General features: G+C 42.8%; 1 protein-coding gene across 1 annotated transcript in view; it reads left to right on the top strand.

Moving 5' to 3' along the window:
• The window catches only part of PCNX2 (pecanex 2), a 433,517-nt gene that overhangs the window by 78,059 nt on the left and 329,763 nt on the right, over nucleotides 1-25,695 (top strand). The window contains exons 7-10 of the mRNA XM_075203493.1: nucleotides 5,109-5,266; nucleotides 9,476-9,563; nucleotides 21,201-21,336; nucleotides 24,741-24,886. Coding sequence (XP_075059594.1) covers nucleotides 5,109-5,266; nucleotides 9,476-9,563; nucleotides 21,201-21,336; nucleotides 24,741-24,886 — 528 coding nt within the window. The remainder of the gene's footprint in view (nucleotides 1-5,108; nucleotides 5,267-9,475; nucleotides 9,564-21,200; nucleotides 21,337-24,740; nucleotides 24,887-25,695) is intronic.

Below are 25,695 nucleotides of genomic sequence, written 5' to 3'. Positions count from 1 at the left end.
TTGCTTCGTTGATTCTGGATTACCTGCCGTGCGCTGCACCAACCTGATCACCGCTTCCACCCTCCAGTGGTCTCTCCTCCTGCCGGCCTTCAGCAGTTCAGGTATCCCTGCACGTCTCTCTGACAGTCTGCTCTCCTGAACCGCGGTATGCATACTTTCCATTGACTTTGCTTTTGTATTGCATATCCATCTGGACTGAGTTGTGTTCTCCTCCGGAGTCCCCTATCCACTGAAGCTATTGTTACCATTGACTTTGTTTCCTATTGCCTGGATAGCTATTGTGACTTTGTATACTTCAAGCAGTGCTTGTCAGTTATCGTGGTATTGTGGATATCATCGTGGGATCAAGTTCTGTGTGCTCCGTGTATACTCTGTTTTACATTCATCTCCTCGTGCCCCTCCTCACATATATATAGCAGTGGTACAACTTGCTGACGCAGACCACTGACTCCTGTTCCCTGTGACACCAGTTTCATGTATTCTCTCACATAAGCAGTGGTACAACTTGCTATACGCAGACCACTGACTTCCCCGTTACCTACCTGCACCTGGATTCCATTCCTTCACTATAGACAGTGGTACAACTTGCTATACGCAGACCGCTGACTCTCACTACCTCCTCGCTACTCCTGGACATTCCTCCTCACTATAGCAGTGGTACAACTTGCTATACGCAGACCACTGACTTTCCTCACGTTCCTTCTCCATCTGGTTCCTCGTGTACATTCATCTACTCATTACCAGTTGCTGCTAGTCATAGACTTTCCTCGAGCATTCTCTCACCATCTGCTGTTTCTCCTGTTCCGTTGTCACCCTGCTACCAGAGAACCATAGTACCAACTATATTACTCTGGTAAGTCCATCATCTGGTGATATCCTGGGCAAAGACTCCTAGTGCCCGTGACAGTCATGAGACAGCAGTCTTAGATGTTGTTGTCAAGGTTGGCTCAACATATGAGTGTCACAAACCTTACTTACTCCAGACTCCTGTGCTGCTGATTTTCCTCTGCCTCTGTGTAGAGATCAGCACTTCCTGGTTTGGGCGGTTATATGATCATGGCTTGGAGGCAACATATTCAAATCTGCAGAGTATATAAAGCTCACTGTGACACTGCAGCTGTGTCAGAACAACAGGTATTCATACCCAGACTGATTCCCTGTTATGCTGTATTGCTGCTGACCTTGGCTTCCCTTGTGATTCTTTCTTGCATAGTGCTTCTGCCTGTTAACCCCTTGTTTACCAGTTCTTGCTTGTTCTGACCACTCTCTCTTGGATCCTGATTTTGTACTGCACTACTGCATTGTTACAATGAGCAAGCCTGTAACTACATTGTCTATTTCAAATCTCAAAGGGGATTGGTGTAACAGTAATCAGTACAATGATTAATCCCATTCTGGAGAGCATCTGCTTCCTGCCTCTTTGAGAAGGCTTAGCTGTGGTTTTGATTTGCTTTCCTCTGCGTTGACACTGCTAGCACATATTTAACTTAATTGACTTGCTGTATGTCAGTCGAGTAAGACAATAGTACAATCTTGTCTGTGGAATGTCGCCACACTTTCATAGCCAGAAGTCACTGTGCAACACCCACTATCAACCACTTCATGTCTATTGGCATCAGTAGTGCCAGTATAAGAAGTCTTTTTGTGCTACCCTTTTCTCCCACATGATAGAATTATGGTCTATGGGGTCTTTTCAGTCATTCGCGAAGTGCCGCCGGACCAGGGGCGGATCCAGAAGTTAATTGTACCGGGGGCGATTTAGGGGGTGCGATTTAGCCCCGCCCCCTTTTTGACACCTAAGGCTGCTGACGGCTGCACACTATGTGCAGATCCGTTCAGCAGAGAGAGTTAGGGAGAGAGTCCTGCCCGGCTGCTCTGATTGTGTCAATCAGACACAATCAGACTCTCTCTGGCGAACGGATCTGCACATAGAGTGCAGCCGCCGGCAGCAAGCCCCTGCTAGGGGGGACGATCGCCCCGATCGCCCCCCCCTGGATCCGCCACTGCGCCGGACATCACCCAAATGTCCAGCTGCTGTCCAGGGCTGGATTTATATTTTTTGCCCCCTTAGACAGTTCTTTATGGGCTGCCTCATAACCCCTCCCCTCAATGACATAGCTCTCCATGGGTTCAAACCCTACTGTATGTCATGTGTACATAATAAATAAATGGTTCAGCACTTATTGAGTATGTTCATTTTTTGCAATATGTAAAAAATACTAAAACATGGAGAACATATCAACTTCACACATATAGGGCCCTGGTCGAAATCAAATTCATAACCCCAGTGCTGTGAGGCAGCAATACTAAGCACTGTGCCATTGGGCTGCCCACTGTACAATTTGAACAACCTGCTCCCCTGATTCCCTGCTGCCCTATGTTCTTTTTCTCCACAGTAGACAGAGGCTCAAAATATGACTAAAATAATTTTCATCTGGCAAACATTATGATAAGCAAACTTGCATGGGTTCCTCTTCATTGGTACTTCTCAGTAATGCAGGATGCTCTACAATTGGCAATCACTTGTGGCCAGCAAGAGCACAAACCTCAGTGATTGGGACTCAGCCAAAAGGTTAAAAAAATGCCACATGGGTCCAAAACATATTCTATAGCATGACGATGACCTCTTGTTCTACTGTTTTTTAAGTCACAAGAGTGAATTTTAATTTAATCTATTCAATAGTATTATGAAATGGGGCATAGTGTGGGTGGCCAAGAACAGGCTGACATGCTAAAGATGCATGATAAAAATTTTGTAACTTGGGCCAATTGTGAGGTCTGGTAGTATTTAAGCACATTAGGACCTCCCAGAAAGCTCTTAGATTTGTGATAATATAAAGTAGCTGCACTCTAAAATGTTCCTTTCTGATATGAATGTAAGAAGCGACAAATATAATTTCATGCCGCCTCCCAGGAAGACGGCAGTTTCCAAGGCGACAGTGTCATTGCGGCTATTAAAGGGGCGATGTAAGGACTCGCGTGCTGTACAATGTACATCAGTTAGTTAAAAGCATTGTACAGCACGTGAGTCCTTGCATCACCTCTTTAACAGCAGCAATGACACTGTCGCTGTGGAAACTGACATCTTCCTGGGAGGCGGCATGTTCAATCGTCGAAACGATTGCACTTCACTTTTTCCAACAGCCGTAAATGTCAGCGTGTCAGCTATCTGTGGTTCGGGATTCTGCAGTCGTGGTAAGTAGTGTCAGGTTTTACTAAGCCGTAATTTAGTACCCAACCCCCCATGTCACCCATATCTCAACAAATGCCCCAGATAACACTCAGATCTGAACACATGCCCAACACTTGCTACTCAGATCTCCTCACATGCTTCCACATGCCCCCACATACCCCCCAGACCTACATGGGCATTCCTCACAAGCCCCCCACTCACTGGCACTCCCCACATGCTCCCCACTCAATGGCACTCCCCACATGCCCCCCACTCACTGGCATTCCCTACATGCCTCCACTCACTGGTACTCCACACATGCCTCCCACTTACTGACAGTCTATAAATACTTACCTTGACAGCAGCAGCCCTTAGAGGAAGGAGAGAGCACATGGTGTAGAGTACACAGCACTCTCTCTTCTGATTAGATGTGCTGAGCGTTCTTCCTACAGTATGCAGATCAGGTCACATGATGTGGAAATCAGCTGCTCCCATTTAAGTTTTTTTATTGTCTGCTTCATAACAAAGCAGGGAATAAGTAAGATAGGGAGAAGCCTGATGGGGGCTGCATGTGAAGGCCCGTTGGACTGCTGGTAGCCTATTGGCCGCGTGCTTCCCACCACCGCTTTATATTATCAGAGTTTATTTTTATATTATTTTTTGTTGCCCTTAGACAGCACACAAACTGCTCTATAGCAACAATTGTATCCAATTCAGAGGGGGTAATTCAGTTGACAGCGTTACTCGTGAAAGTAGTGGGGCCCGCGAACTATTACCGTTAGTATGGTAATTTTAACGCAGATTGTTGCTCACGGCTCTCAGAGCTGCGATCAAAAATCAATGTACTAATGGTAATAATGCGCACTTTTACCGTAGTAACGGTAGTAGAGTGCAGGCTGCGTTACTTTCACGAGTAACACAGTCAATTGAATCCTCCCCCCAGAGAACACAACAGAATTGGGCAACAAAAAAGTGTAAAGTAGAAACCGGAGGTATAAAGTCATCATTTTTAACAAAATTAGCAATAAATATGTCATCTAGTCAGAGTCAAACAACTCTTTTAAATCAAATGTCCAATTCAAATCCAGACTGTCCATTACATTACCATTCAATACAAAATTCAATATAAGCAGTATAGGAAAAAAACACAAAAATGTCCTCCCATTTTTCATAAAGCACCTGGTAAGGTAAGGAACAATTTCTGTTATGAATAATAGGAAGGGTCTAAGGGATTTTAAAAATGACCACAGTGTGGTGTTGTACTATTGGTATTGTTGTTGCTCTTTTACTTTAAAAGCAGATAGCATTGAAGGAAGAATATACTAAAAGCATTATGAAAGCTAAGGTCTTCTGTACATAGTTTGCTGATCACCTGCCAGTCATCACAGTTTAGTTTTCATTATGTCATAGAGACATTACCACCACCAACCCTTTCACATATTTGTTGTTGATGTAATTTTGTTATGGCGCTCCCTGGAGTTGCCAAAGGTGCTGATTTCCATCTTAGGAGGAGAAGTGGTGGTTTTCAGTCAATGGTTACCTCTAAGGCTTGGTTCTTATAGGTATTGTGTGGTTCTAATAGGTAATGGTGATGAAGCTCATGCCCCTCTGAGCCTGTGAGGATTATGAAGGAAAGGACAAAAGGATGGTTATCATCACTTATGTGTTTTACATAGATATTTTGTTTAATGGATAACACATTGACACTTGGGATGATCAGTGCTTATCTTATTTCTGCTGTTATATTATGTTATATTAATGTTATGTTTAATTTAATAAAATTACTTTGGCAATACCAAAACAAGGCCATTCAATGAGTATGTTCATCATCATCTTTTTTATGACAAGAGCACATTTTACTGTACCCTTTCATGGTTTATTTGTAATTGTGCATTATGATTAGATTAATAATGTAAAATACATTCAATTTATGAAGTTGCCAGGTTACCAGAAATAGGAAGATCATCTATGAAGTGACACATGGACATCCTTCACAGCAGGATAGTTCTGTTTTACAAGTTTTATGTGGAACTGAGGCCTCCTTGCAGGATGATACACTTGTTGAAACAATGCATGTTCATATACACAACGACGGTAAGTCTAAAACTCTTATATAGTATTTTATTAATGGGGAAAAAATGGTTGATGTAATTATTAATCAGGAAAACTGAGCATAATCAGTCATAAGTAATTTAATTGCCATCTTTAGATATAAATTTTTAATATGAAAACTACAAGCACCATAATGACTGTTGGCAGGGATCTAAACTGTGACCATCCCACCCTCAAGAATATGCAGGGTGTCTGCTAGCCGTAGCATCTGTTGATAGCAGAGTATCTAATACAGTTAGTTTAAAAATGTTGTGTTAATAGTTACATAGCATACCTCTCAACCGTCCCGATTTCGATGGGCTTTCCCGATTTGATGGGACTATCCCTGATAGGAAGTGGGCAGCTGAATTGTGGCGAATAGGAGCAAGCAGATAGCCAAATAAAAAAATAAAGAAAAGAAACACAATATTAATATAATATCACTTAACTTTTATGAATCAAAAACACAATATTGATCAATATTATTATTTTTATTATTATCATTTATTTATATAGCGCCACTAATTCCGCAGCGCTGTAAAGAGAGCTCACTCACATCAGTCCCTGCCCCATTGGTGCTTACAGTCTAAATTCCCTAAGACACAGACAGACTGTTAGCCGCGCCGGCTGCGGGCAACGCCGCGACTCTTACCTGCCCCTGGTGAGCGTCCCGCCTGTCGCTATGACGACCGGGACGTCACTTCCGGTCTAGGCAACAACCGGGACGCCTGCATTCACCCTTCACACCGCCCGGTCAGCTCTTAGATAGTCGGTCGCGTGCGCACAGGGTTGCTAAGAGCTCAGCCAATAGTGGCTGATGGAGGGGAGGATCTTGTGACCTGTTTCTGGCTGTATGCCAGTGATTCATTATGCAGCCACAGGGCTGATTATTACTGCTGGCCACCTTTAGTTTCATTGGCCAGTAGTAACTTAGTCAATTAGGCTACTCCTCTGGAGGCTTCTTAGGCACTGTTCTGATTGGTCCTTTGTACTATTTAAGGCAGTGAGGACTGAGCTTCACTGCCGGTTATAGCATTCTGTTCCAGTTCTGCTGTCTGCTCCTGTTCCTATCTTTGGTGTTGAAAACCTGTGATTGATTACTCGTGTATGACCCTTGCCTGTTCCTGGATTCTGAACCTGTGCTTCTGACCCTGATCTATTGCCTGAACCCGGATTCTGAACCTCTGCTAGTGACCCTGATCTTACGCCTGTCCCTGGATCCTGAACCTGTGCCTGTGACCTTGACCTTTCTGCCCATACCTGACATATCCTCTGGTGCCCTGCCCAGTCCGCTGACATCTGGCCTGCCGTTTCTCCGTGTGCAACCTCCTATACCTGTGCGCTACCGTGTAAATATAAACTCATACTACTCTGAGCATAAGATCTGGGGGCATCTGAGTACCTGTGAGCACAACCAGTCTCTACGGGAAAGGCAGGCTAACCCCACCCTTTCAAGCACCTGTTATGGCCTATAAATTGATTTGAGCAGCTTCCACTTTTGTATTCTACGGGAAAGGCGGCTGCTAAAGTTGAAGACCTCTTCTACCTGTTCTATGAGTTTATGCCGCATTGGTGGCCATAACACAGACTAGGGTCAATTTTGTTAGCAGCCAATTAACCTACCAGTATGTTTTTTTGGAGTGTGGGAGGAAACCAGAGCACTGGAGGAAACCCACGCAAGCATGGGGAGAACATACAAACTCCTCACAGATAAGGCCATGATCGGGAATTGAACTCATGATTAATAGATGTGCTTAGGATCAATAAGAAATACATTAAGGAGTACTAGGAAAGCCTATGTCGTGGTCGTGCTACATTTTTTTTGGTGGAGTAAAAATACTCCACTTAACTCTTTTAATTAGTACTTCTATGCAAAGAGGACTATATCATTTTCGGTAATCTTTTTGTTTTACAGAGAATAATGATGCTTTGGGCTCCATTGTCTCTTCACACCGCACAAACATGGATCGCTGTAGGTTTATAGCTACACTTGTTACTATGACTACTTGTTAAAAGTCAAGACAAAAGCCAAGTCTACTTTTTTCGTTATTTTCAAGTCACACACCTTCATGCAGCCACTTTCTTAAAACTTGTTTTGCTGTCTCACTGTTTTTTGGATGAAGAAGTAACATGCTCATTAGCAGACTTCATGGGTCTACAGTCGCTATTACTACTGCTACTACAGTCTCCTCAAAACCCCAAATAACTGATTCTTTAAGTTCTGGCTAAATAGTTTAAGGATACGCACTTCCTTATTCAACAAGGAACGGATGTAAAGATACATCTGTTAATGAATACAGGTCTAGGTCCACTCTGCTCTAACAGACAAGACACTGCTGTATACGTCCAATATATAGATGTGGAATACAAAGTCCCAAAGGAATGCATAGAAAAAATACTATTCAATGATTGTAAAATGAAATGCATTTTTACAGTTACTCCAGTAAGACCTGTAGCTGGTGCAAGTGAAACGACAGAAAAACATGTACTTTTGAGATGTTCAAAACTTGAATCGGACGTTGCTGCATGCGTTTGAGCTTGGCACGCCCTTACTGTACATTGACTACATGCATACACCCATTCCCCTCCCTATTCTCTCCCTGAAATCGTAGGCTGCAGTAAGGATCTTTTGCGCTCGAAGGTTAATTGGATGTTGCTGTGTTCTCTGGCGTATAGTTTATTTTTGGGCATGAACAGTGCGATTTTACGCAAACTACGGCACATATCGACATTTACGTGCCTTAATATCCTTTTTAGCATATACATTTTGGAATATACCATTTTATGGTAGCGCTGTTTATTTTGCTTTAGAAAGAAAATGCAGGCAATATCTGAGGGCTCTCATTTGTGATCATCAGGGATTCTAGGTATGCTAAATCAGTAGCTTGTAAATATCTTTGAACTACACTCATGTATTCTCTACAAGAGTACCACTTCGGTTCTGACAATAATTTTAGAACCTCTATTACATTAATCTGTTAATTTTTTTTACATTAATCTTGTAAGTATTGCTATTCTATGTACTATTTTCCCAAAATATATTGATTTTATATGTACAGTGTTCTTTTTAATCCTTGTTTGTATCTTAAAGGACCAAAAAAGTCAACCCTAATTATTTTGAGTCACTCTGATCCTGTATTTTTGACCTTCCCCTGGCCCTTTCCATACTGTGCAGGGTGAAATGAGAACCCCCAACCGGGAAATATTTTTGCCGGTTAGGGAGTCCATCTTTGTCTGGTCAGCAAAGCTTGCAAGTGTGGGTAGTGGTGGCAGTGTGATCTCACTGCAGTGAGTCCTATAGCATCATAAGAGCATTCACACACTTGTGTTGTGTGTCACGCTTCAAAGTTAATCACAGCTATGGAGTCCAGGTTGTGCTGAAGCGTAAGGTATTTATTGCTAGAAAATACAAATAAATAGTACGAACCAAATATAGTTGAAACTGCACAGGGATCTCTGATAAGGCTAAATACTGGTTGCAGGGAATAATGCAGACACAGGTAGCAAAATGTGAGGGTCTGAGAGAACAGGAGCAGCAGGAGAACAAACTCATAAGAAGGGCAACAAAACAACAATGACCAGCACAGGGGAGTGAGAGAGGCAGGTATAAATAGGGAACACCCAGGTGCAGGAGATAATTAGTGACACAACAATGCAAAAGGGCACAATAGCAGCAAATCTGGTGAACAGAGGTACTGCCATAATATATACAATGAACACAAATATAAAGTCCAATAGTCCTGGAGGCTGAAGCTGCCACTATAAAGCAGCAAGCTGCAGGCAGATTGTGACATTGTGCTATTCAAAAATAATTATAAAAGGTTAATTAATTGTGAGTTTAGCCTTCAGGCTATGTTACCACTGGTGTTTTTGCATTTGAAAATGCTAGTAAAAACTAGCAAATGCATTTGATACCGATTTTCACTTGTGTTTTTACTAGCATTTTTGAGCTCACTGTAAGTTTCATAATGTGTTTACTTGCTGTAAGTGCAAAAATTTAATTTGTAACATTTTCAAAAAATGCAACACAAGTGAAAATGCTAACGAGTTTGTAACACTAGAAACATTTAAAAAACACTAGTTGGTATGAAGCCTAATATTGTGCATTGTAAATGGGAATATATGTGTGGCCTCAATTGATTAAATTCTTGTCTTTTATGTAAGGACATTTCATATTTTTTTACATGTTGGTTTGCTTTTGATTTTTGACAGGAAATGCTAGATGCTGTTGCTTGAAATGTGGAGATATCAGTGAAATGCATTGTGAACATACGAAGCCCGGCTGTGCCTCCCTAGCACAGTGAGTGATAACTTGTCTGTGTGTTACATTTTATGCATGCATTTGAAATCTGTATTTATTTGTTTCTTAGGGTAAAGCTACTATGTGAAAAATAAAATATATATCAAATGCTGTGCATTACTGAGCTGTATAATATATACACAAAATAATATACATAAAATCATACCTCCCAACTGTCTCGATTTAGGATGGGCAGTCCTGATTTGAGGGGACTGTTCCACCTTCCCGTCCACAGACAACTTTGTTCAGTGCAAAGGGAAGTTGTAAGGTATGTCCTGTTCACTGCTGCTCTGCATAGTAGAGAAGTGGTGAAAAGGTTCCGCCCAACACTTCTTCAGTGTGCACAGCATTAAAGTGGTGGTTTTAGTTGAGGGGGCGAGCTAGGGTTCCGAAACACTGGCCACGCCCTGTAATGTATGACCATGCCCCTGTAATGTATGGTTACATCCCCTTTTTTGCTTGCATGCGTGGCCGTCATCACATCAAAGAGGTGGCGTGTTGTCCTGATTCCCAAATTGCAAAAGTGGACAGTTTTATAAAATAACTCTCTTGTTTATAACTTAAATTATTATCAACATTGGTCACTTTAACTCCGCTTTTCTAACTAAATAGGTTTTAGGTATAGCTTTGCAGATGTGCTGTGCAGAAATGTACTTTGTTGTTTGGTAAATTCATACACTATATGTATTATATTTACAGTACAATACAGTTGTTTGTCATCTTTCCCTATAATTCCTACAGAGCTATTCTTTCAATCCTATTGAGGTGTCATCACCCGTTTTTAATACTATACAATAGCTTGGAAGCATGGCCTAGTGGATAGGGAAATGTGTGACATCATTCGGGGTATGATGTAATTGTAGCATGGCCAGGTCTAGAAAGCACCATAAATATGACAAGCACAAGTCAAAGCAGTAACAGACACAGCCCCCTGAATTTGCTCATATACTGCACAGATGGATAATATAAATCAGTTAAGCATATGTAGCCATTTGCTAGGCACAATTAAACTAACATTTTTAAGGTTACAGTTTCCAATTTTTTTTTAATTCCCTTTTTGCGCAGATGCCTATTTTGTATTTAGGTATATTAGTGCTGAACATCATCCTATACTATTTTTAATTGAATTCAAAAATGTAGGTGTCAAATTCTGATTGCAGATGTGTTGGTTTAGCTGGAAGGATTTATGAATCCCAATTTTCTTGAAAAAATCCCAGTAATGTGTGAGACAGAAAATCCCCCAAAAAGTGAAACAATACTTTAAAGTTTACTTATTCACATGAAATAAATTAATTATATTTTATATTGACATTGGTTCTACTATCAGACTGTATCAGCATTGTGACATTTAAGGAAGGATAAGGCAGCAGAGTTCACTCCCCTCTATAGCAGTCTTTTGTCTATTTTTTTAAAAAAATAAATAAATTAAAGTTATGTGAACAGATTTGAGAATGTTATACCAGTTTCGTGTCATATTAAATTCATGTTGCAGGAAGGTAGAAATTAGATAATTTTAGAATTAGTGAAAAATGGAAAAAGCACAAATACAGACAGTTTTGTAACTGAAATAATCCCATATTAAGAAATATCAGGAAAACAATTATCAGAAAAGTGTACCCGACAGAAGGTCACTGGTCTGACATGATATGGTTAAGGCAAAGAGCACTAAATTGTGACAGGCTTAAGGCTGACTAGGGTACAGGCTTAGTCATGGGCAGACTGGCCTGGTGGTCAGGGGGGTATAGACCACCTGGGTCAGTACAATTTTTTCTCAGGTGCCGTCCCTGCACTGTCAGGAAGTGCCGGAGACGGGTGCCTTCCTCCTTCCTCCTCTGCCTCCTCACGTCCCGTTGCTAGGCAACGGGGCGAGTCGTTGCCCGGCGCATGCGCAGAGTTGCTGCGTCCTCGTTGCTAGGCAATGGGACCCTCGGCTCTTCTTCCTGTCGGCGGACAGCTGATTATGACTGCCGACCCCGCTGTCACCAATGAGGCATCACCTTCTCTATTTAAGGGAGACTATAGCACCAGAAGGGTGCCAGAGTATCAAGGTCTCCCCTGTGCTCCAGCTTCACCTATCTATCAATCTGCTCCTGACTGTTCTAAGGTATTGACCCGGCTTGCCTGACCCTTCTTTTGGAATTCCCTGCGGACTTATTGGATCTTCTGGTAGACCTCGGCTATCCTGACTTTGCCTCTGTCTGCTCCCTTGTTCTATTTTCCTGCACGGTGCCGACCCGGATTGTACGACTTTGCCTACCTCTTTACCTCTCTGGTGGCTACCTGGGAGGGCTGCGTGCCTCTGCCGCAAAATCCAAACCTCCATGCGGGGGTCCCTGGTGAAAACCAGGGGCACTTTTAAACTCTGCACCTCCGGTGTAGTGGTGCCAATACCAGAGGGTGGGCCAGCCTGACATTTTTACTGTCTTGTGCTGGACATCTCATGGATGAGCCTGGTGCCCAAGAGGCAAACACAGGGTGCTCCCCCACCATTCAGATTGTGTTTCTTAGGAGCCCCTAATAAAGTGAATAACCCGGAATTGCTGGTTCACCCATGTGCATTGGCACTCGATGCTTCCAGTTCCACTTTCATTAAAAAACATAGGAATAAAAAAGGACAAATATGTAAAAAATAGAAAAATAATATTTTACTAGCTTTACCTAAGAAAACAATGCTTTATTTAAGTAACAAAGCATTTTTGTCTGCTACTGAACCCTGGCTATCACCATCTTGAGATAGCGATAGGAGGATACTTATACACTGTCCATGGTAAATGAGGCTCCCTAAGCAAAGTAGATAAGCCTTCATCAGATAGTCTGGATTTAGGGAAAAAGGACATATCTTCCTTTCTTATATAGGCGCCATAGCCTCTTGTTCTTAGAACAATTATTAAATTTAAGTTAATCCATGTCATTAGAAATTAGACTCATCACAAATTTTGGATTGTTAGAAACTTTTATTGGCAACTTATTGTTCACAGATCTATAAATTGACTGTACGATTTTATGATCCAAAATTGGTATTCTACCCACATTTGTTTTCTTAATAAAAAGATTTTGGGGAAAAAAATAGAAAATCATTACATTTTTCCAATGTAACTTATAAAAATTCTGCAGTCTTTTACATAAAATCGTAACACAAAACCCAAAATACAATTGCAAACTATGAACTAAACCAAAGTACTGAGAGGATAAATATTGGAACAATTATAAACATGTAACCATAATATTAGTCTCTGCTCACTACTCCTGTCATTTCTCTGAATAATTTGTTCAATAATACTGGTGTTTTCCTAAGATTTATAACAAACATTTTGTACACATAGTGGGCTATATAAAGGAAGTTATCAATTAACTCAGATTAATTCAATTACCTATCCAATATTGCCTCTATATATGCCTGAACAATGCATATAGTCCTCACACAACACAACCATCCAAAGAATATTATGATAATATAATTAATATATTATGCTAAGTCAGTAACCTACTCTCATCATCAAGAGGGGAACAAAAGGGAAAAAGGGTGACGAAAGAAAGAGATCTCCAAAAATCTCATCCTTAGGGATCGGTTGTTCTCCCTACATACTGTTTATTACACATATATTTTAAAAGGTGTTCGGTACACGTCAACGATGACGAGAAATCCCACACATAGAAGACCTACCAAAAAAAAACGATTTGAGGAAAAAAACGACTGCAATATACACAGACTTAACTGAAAACCGTCTCTGCAGATTTCCGATGGCAGCAAAAGGCTGACAGAACCTCCTTCCGAATGGGCAGCTCTCCAGCAGTAGTGCCCATTCGGAAGGGAGTACTTCTCCCAGCGATGTCTTATTGAGGCTCCACTTCTTCCACATTAAGGAGCAGATATTCAAGAAAGCCAAAACGGTGCAGAATTCAGAAGTTGGCAAGAAATTAAAATTATCCTGACCTGTCACCAGCTACCTTCCAACACTGACCCTCAGGAGTGGAGTTGTTCTCTTATTATTCTAAATGATATAATTTGAAAGATGACACTCAACATCCCTCAACCTTTGCAAGGGTATTGCAACCTTTCTGTAGAGCACCTCACTACCTGCAATTTTCCTGGATGATTTACATAATATTAGCGCTCCCTGGTTGGAGGAGGTCCTCAAGACTATAGTAATTTCCTCTAGGGAAGGCCTGAGGCCCAGTTATATTAACTCATTTTATATTACTTTTAAATAAAATATCTAATCCTGACTCACCCAGCTATATAATTCATGTTCAAGCACAGTTTCTATTCCTGCTGAAATCCTTGAACCCAAATAGTAAATATACCAAATCCAGGAAAGGAACCAACTAGATGCCTAAACCACTGCCACATAGGTTTTCTCAACACTATCCTCAAGATATATGCCAAGGTAATAGTGTCCAGACTTAACCCAGTCCTTGCCCCACATAACAAAAATGATCAAGTTGGCTTCGTGGAGTACAGGCAAGCCCCATATAATACCGCTGCTAAAAATCCATCTTTTATACTACTTTCCCAGTTGTGAGAAGTTGCTTTACCATCTTCACTAGTCCTACGTGTAGCAAGTGTCACGATCTGCCTGCAGCATACTGCTTTGCCTGGCAGCTCCTGCCTCCTGGACTATCAGACTTTATCATTGTGTTCATTTTATGTGTTAGCAGCAGTACCTCTGATCACCAGAGGTGCTGCTATTGTGCCTGTTGTGCTCCTAGTTCCTTAAGAGTTAACACTGCTTCACTCATTATTTCATGCACCTGGGTGTGTTCCATTTATACCTGTCTCTCCCAGCAGTCATTGTTGGTTATTGTTGTCCCATCCTGTTGTTCCTTTCCTCTGCTGTGCTTTTGGTTCCATGCTGCCTGGATCTCTCCATATTACCACTTACCTTCATCAGCCATCTACCCAGTATTTATTTCTACATATTCCTGTATATTCAGTATTCAGCAATAAACTTCGTGTGTTTCCACCTCATTCCTGGCTCCTGAGCTGCACTTGTATTTGAACCGTGACAGTATAACCAGCCACAAAACAGCTTAGGAGTCGTGTGGAAGATATTTATTCTGGGACCTTTTTCTGCAATTGTTTTTTCATTTGGTTTTTGCAACATGTCTGTTTTACCAATCTTGGAATTGCCACTGCTACAAACTTTACAGATGGACATTATCTTGCTACGTTCTTGCTAGATTTTCCACTTTACTAGTGGACCCTCTCAGGAGACTGTCTGATTATGTCTCTTCTAATACAGAAGCTGCTGGTCTGTCTCAATCCACCTTTATTGCTGCTGAACCTGTGCAAACAGCACCTCTTAATTGTGCTTCTACAAATTTGCTGTTTAGTAAGAACTATGGGGTAACTAATTCCCAGTTCACAGGTGGTCCAGGCCCCCATCTGACCGAAGAGGAGCAACAACGCAGAATAACAAACAAGTTGTGTCTCTACTGTGCCAGCAATACACATTTCTTGACTGTCCTATCCGTAGACCACGTCAGCTTACTGAACCATCCCCTGCTGGTTCCTCTCTGCATTCCAAATTTGTTTATGCTCCACCATTTCTGTTCCCTGGGAAGAGATCCAATCTGCCAGCTCCAGCCGCCTGTCCTGAGGTGCCAGCTCCAGCCTCCTGTCCTGAGGTGCCAGCTCCAGCCGCCTGTCCTGAGGTGCCAGCTCCAGCCGCCTGTCCTGAGGTGCCAGCTCCAGCCGCCTGTCCTGAGGTGCCAGCTCCAGCCGCCTGTCCTGAGGTGCCAGCTCCTGCCACCTGTCCTGAGGTGCCAGCTCCAGCCGCCTGTCTTGAGACGCCAGCTCCAGCCACCTGTCCTGAGGCGCCAACAGCCTCTGTCTCCTGTTCCGAGGTGCCAGCCTCTGTCTCCTGTTCCGATGTGTCAGCCTCTGTCTCCTGTTCCGAGGTGCCAGCCTCTGTCTCCTGTTCCGAGGTGTCAGCCTCTGTCTCCTGTTCCGAGGTGCCAGCCTCTGTCTCCTGTTCCGAGTCTTCAGCCGATGTCTCCTGTTCCGAGTCTTCAGCCGCTGTCTCCAGTTCCGAGTCTTCAGCCGCTGTCTCCAGTTCCGAGTCTTCAGCCGCTGTCTCCAGTTCCAAGTCTTCAGCCGCTGTCTCCAGTTCCGAGTCTTCAGCCGCTGTCTCTGTTCCTGAGCTACAGGCTGCTCCAGAGGGGACGCTGCCCTTAAAGCCTTTTCCATAGGGGGCACTGCCCTTACAGTCTTCTCCAGAGGGGGCGCTGCCCTTACAGTCTTCTCCAGAGGGGGTGCTGCCCTTACAGTCTTCTCCAGAAGAGTTGCCTGTCCATGCGGTTCAGCCCGAGTTGCCTGTCCATGCGGTTCAGCCCGAGTTGCCTGTCCATGCGGTTCAGCCCGAGTTGCTTGTCCATGCGGTTCAGCCCGAGTTGCCACTCTATGCGGTTCAGCCTGAGTTACCACTTGGTGCTGTCTGCTCTTAGGCTTCTCACAGCGCTGTCTGCTCTGAGGCTTCTCACAGTGCTGTCTGCTCTGAGGCTTCTAACAGCGCTGTCTGCTCTGAGGCTTCTCACAGCGCTGTCTGCTGTGAGGCTTCTCACAGCGCTGTCTGCTCTGAGGCTTCTCACAGCGCTGTCTGCTCTGAGGCTTCTCACAGCGCCGTCTTCTCTGAGGCTTCTCACAGCGCCGTCTTCTCTGAGGCTTCTCACAGCGCTGTCTGCTCTGAGGCTTCTCACAGCACTGTCTGCTCTGAGGCTTCTCACAGCGCTGTCTACCCCGAGGCTTCTCACAGCGCTATCTACCCCGAGGCTTCTCACAGTGCTGTCTGCCCCGAGGCTTCTCACAGTGTAGTCTGCCCCCAGGCTTCTCTCAGTGCTGTCTCTGCCAAGCCTGCCGCCGAGTCCGGGCCTGCTGCCAAGCCTGCTGCCCAGTCCGGGCCTGCCGCCCAGTCCGGGCCTGCTGCCAAGCCTGCCGCCCAGTCCGGGCCTGCTGCCAAGCCTGCCGCCCAGTCCGGGTCTGCTGCCAAGCCTGCCGCCCAGTCCGGGCCTGCTGCCAAGTCTGAACCATCACGTTTCTTTGAGGGGCATCCTTCCCAATTTAATGCCCTTCTGAGGTTTTTTGCTTCACAGATCCCCTCCGTACCAAGCCTTGTTAGTAGCCCTAAGAGACAGGTACTATTCCTAATATCCCATTTTAGGGGAGAGGCTTTGGAATGGGCAAACCCATTTATTGAGACGGATCATCCAATCTTATCTGACTTACAATCCTTTTCTGAGGCAGTAATCAGCAGTTTGTAACTCCTCCCGCTATGCCATCTTGCGGGGCCTCTGCATTATCAGCAGTACCACCCACCTCACCTGGTCAAGAGATACCATTGTGCTCCACCCAGTTGTCACAGGTCCCAACTCTAAGGAAGTCCTGTAAAAGGGGAGGACGTAAAAAGAAAGGAGGTTCAGCAGTGCTTCAACTTCCATCTGGCATGGTCTCGTTTGCCTCTCTGCCCATTGACGAGGACTTTTCTGCCGGACCCCCCATTCTGGACTATGATTCCGATGAATTCAGACATTTTTGGTAATTTGGGCGTCTGGAATCTGCCCTTAAGGGAGGGGGTACTGTCACGATCTGCCTGCAGCATACTGCTTTACCTGGCAGTTCCTGCCTCCTGGACTATCAGACTTTATCATTGTGTTCATTTTATGTGTTAGCAGCAGTACCTCTGATCACCAGAGGTGCTGCTATTGTGCCTGTTGTGCTCCTAGTTCCTTAAAAGTTAACACTGCTTCACTCATTATTTCATGCACCTGGGTGTGTTCCATTTATACCTGTCTCTCCCAGCAGTCATTGCTGGTTATTGTTGTCCCATCCTGTTGTTCCATTCCCCTGCTGTGCTTTTGCTTCCATGCTGCCTGGATCTCTCCATATTACCACTTACCTTCATCAGCCATCTACCCGGTATTTATTTCTGTATATTCAGTATTCAGCAATAAACTTTGTGTGTTTCCACCTCATTCCTGGCTCCTGAGCTGCACTTGTATTTGAACCGTTACAGCAAGTTCTGGTTAAATGGTTTTAAGGGGCATAGAACAGGCCATACTATCATTTTACTCCTCTCTCTCAGTTAGGGTTTTCAGTACTTGCTTTCTCTCATGCCATTTCAGTATAATTAACGGTATGAGATAGGACTGTCTGTTAACAACGCTAATCTTTGTCTTATATTTTGTACTTCTGGCTGTGGCAATTAGAAAGGCAGTAAACATTCATGGCCTCACTAAACATAGCATGTTTATTAAAATGTGTTCATTTGACAACTAGCAATCACCAACCTTGAAACCTCTTTGCCACCTCTACATACTTTGTTGAACCAGTTTAACAGGATCTCTTACTATAAGTGAAACACAACCAAAACTGAGGTACTTCCTATCAAATTTCCTCTCTCCTTCTATAAGAGACGGAGGAAGATATCTTTCAGCATGGCAAGAGTTCTCAATCATATACCTTGGTATCAAGTTTTCAGCAATCTTTACCAACCTATATGTACTTAACCCCCTCCCCCTTTCCCCAATGTGTATCCAAATGAACACTATTTTAAGCTTGTGGCTTGCCTATGATGGGTAGGCAGAATATTCTCAGTAAAAAAGCCCAGTTCACCCTCTCTAAAATGTACGGAGGGGGAGACAATGTAGGAAAGCAAAGTCATAACTATACTCACCCAAGTTCTAGGGGTGGTACTTTTGAACCACCCCTAGCATCTATTTTGAAATTAGGATTTTTTTATTTTATCAAAAAGTCTAGAAAGCCTAGGTGAAAAGTGAATCTTGCAGATCGGTATATTTGGGTCCGTTCGGAACTCTGTCCCCAGCCAAAAGATCTGTACTCTTCCTCAAGGTGTGCCCTTAAGTTTTGGGACGGTACCGGCAAGCTATATAATTTTTTGCCTTCTTTGTTTATAGAGAGCCTGATTTAGAGTTGGCTGAAATTTTGCAGCTCAAAGATAAACATTTGAGCTGCAAAATTGGGCGGTCTGCCGTGCATATTTTGAGTTACACATACCTTATGATATGTGCAACTCTAAATAATGTGGCTGAATCAAGATAAAATCCGCAGCCAAGATTCGCCAGCCACATCATCAACTTGATGGTGATGTCTGGTGTTTAAAGTGTATATAATTGAATATATATAAAAAAATTATGGGCCTCCTCCCCAAAAGTGTAATCACAAGGGTTTTTAGGCTGGACTGGTTACTGCTAATGTCTGGAGAGAAACAACCAGGGTTCCCACCACAAAAGCTGTAACCAGCACCAGACTATGCCAGGCTGAGCTAATCATACCATAAGTTCATGCTGACAATAGTAACATTGTCACGGCAATAGGGTTTCTGGGATCCATCTCGGGACCCTTGGGGCTAACTGTAGCAGGGATGTAGTGGAAACTGGGAGGCCGGATGAGTGTCTTGCTCATAGGGGTACCTCTATTTCTGTATACCAGACATTAGGAGGAAGAATTCTGGACTGGACTCTGTACTGGAATAAACTACTGGAACCTGGACCTGATGGACTGGAACCTGGACGTGGGAACAGGGAGGACCTGACCCCACGACCAGAGACTCAATACCGTCAAGAACTGAGAAACTCCAATTTTGTAGGATATTCCTCGAAGTTTCTCAGTTCTTGGCGGTATTGAGTCTCTGGTCGTGGGGTCAGGTCCTCCCTGTTCCCACATCCAGGTTCCAATCCATCAGGTCCAGATTCCAAACCTTTATTCCAGGTACAGAGTCCAGTCCAGCACTCCTCCTCCTAATGTCTGGTATACAGGATTACCACAACTGGGACTGGGAAGACTCAGAACTCAGGCAGAGACTATACTGGGGGGTGGCAACCTTCTGAACAGAATAAGCCTGGAGCTGGCCCTGGACAACTCAGAACCTGAGGTAGGCCTGGAACTGGAAGTCGGTACTCTGAGACACAGAGATGGCTCCAGAGAGTGGATGACTCAGAACAACAACCTACTACCCCAAATAGCCAGTAGGAGAGACAGGAATAGATTGATGAGATGAAGATCCACACAGAAGGTATCAGCTGGAAACTGTACACGAGCAGATAGAATGAAGGTGAATCCACACGAGGAATAAATAGACAAAGTCTTTATTTCAGCAAGCAGAGTGATAATATTTACTTTATGTGTTTATTTATGCCTAGCTAGATAGTTTATATGCATGTATCCAATTCCCATACATGCATTATTATTTCTATACATACCCTTCGTTAGCCTATACTGTTTATTGGCATATTTACATATGTTTGTGTTTTAAACCATATTAAACATTTGTATTCAGTATTTCTGCGCAACTCCATGTTGCAGAGTGAAACTGAATTCACACAAAGGGTTAATGGTTTAAAGTTTGTATAACAGCAAGCAGAGTGAAGCTGAATTATCACAAAGGGTTAATGGTTTGAAGTCCATATAACAGCAACAGGATGAAGCTGAATTCACACAAAGGGTTAATATTTTGAAATCCATACAACAGCAAACAGGATGAGGCTGAACTCACTCAGAGAGTAAATGGTTCTGTATACAGCAGGTAGAATGAAGCAGCAAACAGGATGAAGCTGAATTCACACGAAGGGTTGATGGTTGAGATCTGTATACAGCAGGCAGGATGAAGCAGCAAACAGCAACTGTTAAAGTCCGGAACTAGGAAAGTGTTGCACTGCCGATTTGTTGAGTGTAGGAGGAGACTCTTATAGTCTGCAGAGGAAGCTAATTGGTGAATGAGATCAGGGGGTAAATGTATGAAGCTCCGGGTTCTTCAACACCCGCGAGTTCGGCATCCTCAGCGCTTATATTTAAAGCGGCGCTGCTTTGTAAAGGGAAACTTCCCTTTACAAGGCAGCGCCGCTTTAAATTTAAGCGCTGAAGACGCTAAACTCGAAGAACCCGGAGCTTCATGCATTTACCCCCAGGTGTTCAGACTCAGCAGGATGTTTGGCAAATGTCTCACCCAAGATGGCAGCCTCCAGTACTGCAGACAGAAGTCACGCTTGATCCTGGATAGAATGCTGCCTTCGACCAAAAGGGAGATGTACGGTGATATGGTACCGCCGAGTGGTGTAAACAGGACTAAGACCTCAATTTGTGACAAAAATGTTACATATAAGTATATAATAACAACATAGATTACATTTATATTTTGGCAATAGCTCTGAATGCATGCTAAAATGCTAGTCCATGGTCAATGGAAAATTCCAGCCACGCCATTTGTACCTACCCTTAAGTTTCAACTTTCCCTCTAAGTAAAACTGGTCATTTTAATTGGGTTAGTACCTTATCATCTTCTTAACCTAAACACATAAATACCTAGAAGTATATACTCTATACACATAATAGTGGTATGGTAAAATAGGGGGTTGACATTTTGACCTTTAATAATATAGGCACAGGCAACTATTCTATAAATAAATAAAATAAAAAAGACAACATACTACAATTATTATTTATCATGTTAACCAGTGGTCAAAGTGGGCTGGTATATGGTGGTATGCCTTACTGCCATTTCTACTGCTTTCATTGTAAAACTATGAAATTCCATTCACTTATATTTTCCATAACGCCACTTCTACATTTCAGTCTTGACCACTGATGTTAATATAACCAGTGTCCACATATATGTTTTACAGTGAAACAGAGTTCAACTCAGAAACTGAAACGATATCAGAAAATCAGGGACTTTTTTCTGATGATCCTGAGGAAGAGTCGTTCCAGAAACAGGTCTCACTAATCGTTGCAAAAATAAGTCAATGTGGGACACCAGAAGTAAGTACTTATTATTTATTTCTGAGGGTGTGTATGGGGGTTTAAACTGATTAATCCATATTGTCATTTCAGTTCCATATGAAGAAAATTGCATCCATTGCCAAATTCTTCTTCCAGTATTTTTTCTGTAATGTTATTTTTGAGGGTACAGTACTTAAGTGAAGTTTTCAGGGTGACAAACAATTTCTGGACAAGTCGAAATATTACTTCCTGACATGTATTGAAAAGAGTAGGCATGCACTAGAAAGAGGAGAGCATTCATACACATAGGGATCCTGAGCTGAGGGGGAGATTGGAGACAGGCTGTGAGCCAAAGTGGCAGATGTGGGGAGAAAATTTTGCTCCCAAGAGGCGAAAAGGACCCAGTGACATAGTGATCTTTAAAAAGTGAGCTTTACCTTATGTATTAACTATTAAATGAAAGACATTTTTTATACTGGCCAACTTTTAATGTCGCACCTATTCTGACCATGCTGGCTTAACATCCTCCCACTAGGCGACAGACGGTTGCCGGGAGGTTACCCTACTTCACACCCAAATAGAAAATGTAATCCCCTCTTGTGCTAATTGAGAGCTAGAAAATTAAATTCCTTACTAAAGACCCAGCAAAACAGACAGTTTAGGTAGTTAGAGATTTGGGGCTTTGTTTAAAACATTTTTGTTAAATTATTGCATATAATGCACTTTATGTTTCCCACTTTATAGCTGTACTCTATTACCACTATATTTAATGTTCAATTTTAACCTGCTTGTTGTATTGAACAGTTATTAGTAGATGTAAAGTTGTAATAGTAAGAACAAATAAACAGTTGATAAATCCCCTGATCCACCCTGTATCTCTACCACAGCCTGAGAAACCTTACATTCCCTAACTAAGAAAATCCTTAGTGGCAACTCTAGGTACATAATAAAAACAAATCAGTGTCTACTTAGTGCAGTCACTTCAAGTATTGCCACTGTTTCCGGATTGCTAATGCTATCTCAGGATGGCATTAGACAGGGGTGAAAAGACACAGGGAAAAAATATTATTATTAAAATAAAGTATTTTTCATTCTTTTCTTTTTATAATAGTATTATTATTTTTTAAAAGTAAAATTTGGAACTGGATGCCCAAGTCCAGGGTTCTAGTTCCAGTGTGCATGCCCAAGCTGACATGTCAGCCCAAACATGTGTACAGGGACCTTATTTTTGCCTGCCTGTATAGTTCAGGTGACCCAGTGACATTTTATTAATTAATTGCCGATAATAGATTTTCTTGTTATCAGAGGGGTTTTAATAAATAGACCCCCTCAGAAAAGTGCAAATTGGATCTTCGCAAACTGTTCTCCAGGTCTTCAGTTTTACTTAGGGTAATTTCTTTGAAAGGCTAATGCAGTTCTATTCATTGCGGCTTGGTCATCTTCCAACTACAAGACTCCCTTCTAAAATGAACAAGATTTTATTTTGTCCAGATCCTCTTTCAGCAGTCTATTGGGTGTATGTAGTTTGACAAGTATATTCTGTATATATTTTTTTGTTTAATCCATATTTATTTAGGAAGTAATATACATACATCATGTGCATAAGATATGAAACAAGATATGATAATTTTTTTCTTGCATTTTTATCAGAAAACAGAACCAGAAGCCAGAAGGGGAAGGTATGAGGGCAGGGGAGGGGGAGGGGGAGGGGGGGGGGGGGTAAAAGGTGAGAAAAAGGGGAGGGGAAGGGGAAATCTTTGGGGAATGTATTGTCTTAGAGACAGTGAAGCCAAGGGAAATTAAGATTAAGTTCTATTTGCACTACTAGGAGTCAGTACAGCAACATCATCTAGTGGCATATTACCAGCTACCAGGACAGAGAAGTAATGCAAGTTTACCAAAACTAGGAGAGCATCAGTTTGCAAATAGGGAGCTACATGAAGCGGATTCCTTAAACTCAAACTATCAAAGTCAGGTAGCTGTAAATTCATAATTCCTTGCTCAACATGGAGATATCATCCATAGACATATACAATTCAATACTGGTCACCCACTCCCGCAAATTAGGAGAAGACAAGGATTTCCAGTGTAAAAGAATGGTGGCTTTTGCAGCATTGACTAAGTGTAAAAGTAGGGACTTTTTATACTGGGAAATCGGGAGGTCTGATAGTTTGAAAAGTCATAGATCCAGCCATCTGGCTCTGGTCCACCTAGTGTTTCCATTGTGAGCGGCAGCTCCATCAGATGTGCAAAGGTGATCCAATGGCCGAGACACATCTCCAGCAGGAACTAGAAATACCTGAGTGATTCTTGCACAGTTGGGAATGATACCTGTACCACCCAGAAAGGATCTTGATCTATGTTTCAATTACACAATTGATAAATAATGGAGATCGTATGTTGGGGTACCTGAGAATTACAACAAAGATCTTCAAGGATGGTCAGCTCCCGACCCACCCCTGCAAGAATGGTCTTATTCTAGATTTACTGCCTAGCCTGAAAATAGAGCCAGAGTTCCGAAGAGGGGAGGTTTAGCTTTTCTTGGAGTTCAGAGAAGGCACAAATCTTTCACTTCAAAACCAGTCAGCCACACTTGATCGTCTTCCCATCCAGGCACAATCGAGAGGCTCCCGGTTGTTGCTCTGGTTGGAAGTCTGGACTGTAGGTCAGTGGGGTAAGAGGTGACAATGTTGAAGAAATGTATGTGTGCATCCTCAGCCTAGACCAACATTGGAGGGTAGGGCCAATCATGGGATAAGATATGCGGGACAATTTGGGGGCCATGGGAGAAGACTGGGAGGGACCTGTAAATCATGACCCTCAATCAAAATCCATTGTTTAGAAACTGTGGCACAGGTCCACTCCAGAATTCTAATAAGCAGCACTGCCTGGTGATATTTATAAAATAAGGGAAATATCTGTACTTTCACCATTTGGCTCCATTTATTTACTTCTCTCCCCATGCTGGCTGGCAGGAAAGATAGCGTTGTTATCCTCAGGCTCTGGGTGCCTAATGAACTTATCAAGCTCAGTGCTTGCTTCTGTAACTCTCGTTGGGGAAACCGTCAGAATCAAGAGGTGCTTTACACATGACTGTGATTCTAGCCTCTTAGTTGTATAACTATATAGCTTAATGAAATATATTTTGTGCTGGATTTGTGCAGGCTGCTTTGGTGGTTTGGAACTCTGATGCTACTGGCAATATAAATTTTTATATTGTCCTTAGGGAGTAGCTACTGTAGAAAATTTCCTTAACTCCTTTTATTGTCTCGGTGATGCTTACTGTTTGAACTAAATATATACATATTTTTTAACATACGTACACAAACTAAAATTTGCAATCCCGGCTATATCGCACATGAAGTCAAAACAGAATTAGATAGTTTACAACTGAGAATGTCAATAAGCATTGGAGGTATAAGTACTTGTATTATGTTTTACAGCCTTTGAGTCGTGCAACTGAAAATTCATCACATGTTTCATCAGAGAAGAGTTTTCCAAAGAAGCAATTTTATAAATTACGCATTTTTCCTGGCAAATGGATTAAAGTTTGGTGTGACAGACTGACATTCTTGGCACTCCTGGATAAGTAAGTGTATTCAGCAATACCTATCAACATAAATGCATTTTAATGAGATAGATACATACACTTGCGCTCCCTTCTTTGTACACTTGGATATTCATGCATATAAATCCACACTTCTCAAACAGATCTTATTACTTTAGTCAAACTGTGGCCTCTTTCACCCTTCTGACCTTCGTATTCTGGGCTGACATAGAATTCAACTACTTTAAACTAAGCTTACTAAACATGTACAAAACAGTCGTAATAAAACTCTCCCCCTGTCACGAACCACTGCGGTGCCTGAGCCGTCGCAACTCACTCCTGCTCTCTGGCTACGTCCCGGCCGTCGTCATGACGAGCGGGAAGTCACTTCCGGTTCTAGTCACGGCCGTCACTGGACGTTCTTCATTTCACCTCTGCGACCCAGCCAGCTGGGCAGCCGGGTGCGTGCACAACTTTATTAAATTAATTTTATTCCCGCTGGGGCTAAATTCCTCCTCTCTGTGATTGGCCCTTCTGTGTATTTAAGGCAGGAAGGGATGAGCCTCCATGCCGGTTATAGTGTTCACTGCCTGTGTGTTGCTGACTTGCTTGTTTCCTGACACTCCTGATTGATTTTCTGTTGTGACCTTGCCTGCACTTTTGGACCTTGCCTGTTTGCCTGTTGCCCTGACCTTTTCCATGGATATTGAATCTCACTTCTCTGCCTGTGACCTTGACCTTAGTTTGAATTTTTGACCTCCTTGATTGCTGCCAGCTCTCACCTCAGGCCTATACCCTGACTCTTCCTCTGGCTACAGACCCGCAACCCAGGCCTGGCTTCGACCTCAGTC

Source organism: Mixophyes fleayi, chromosome 3 (assembly GCF_038048845.1).
Source record: "Mixophyes fleayi isolate aMixFle1 chromosome 3, aMixFle1.hap1, whole genome shotgun sequence".
NCBI lineage: Eukaryota > Metazoa > Chordata > Amphibia > Anura > Limnodynastidae > Mixophyes > Mixophyes fleayi.
The sequence above is the reverse complement of the archived record's forward strand: the minus strand, read 5'-3'. Positions and strand labels throughout refer to the sequence as shown.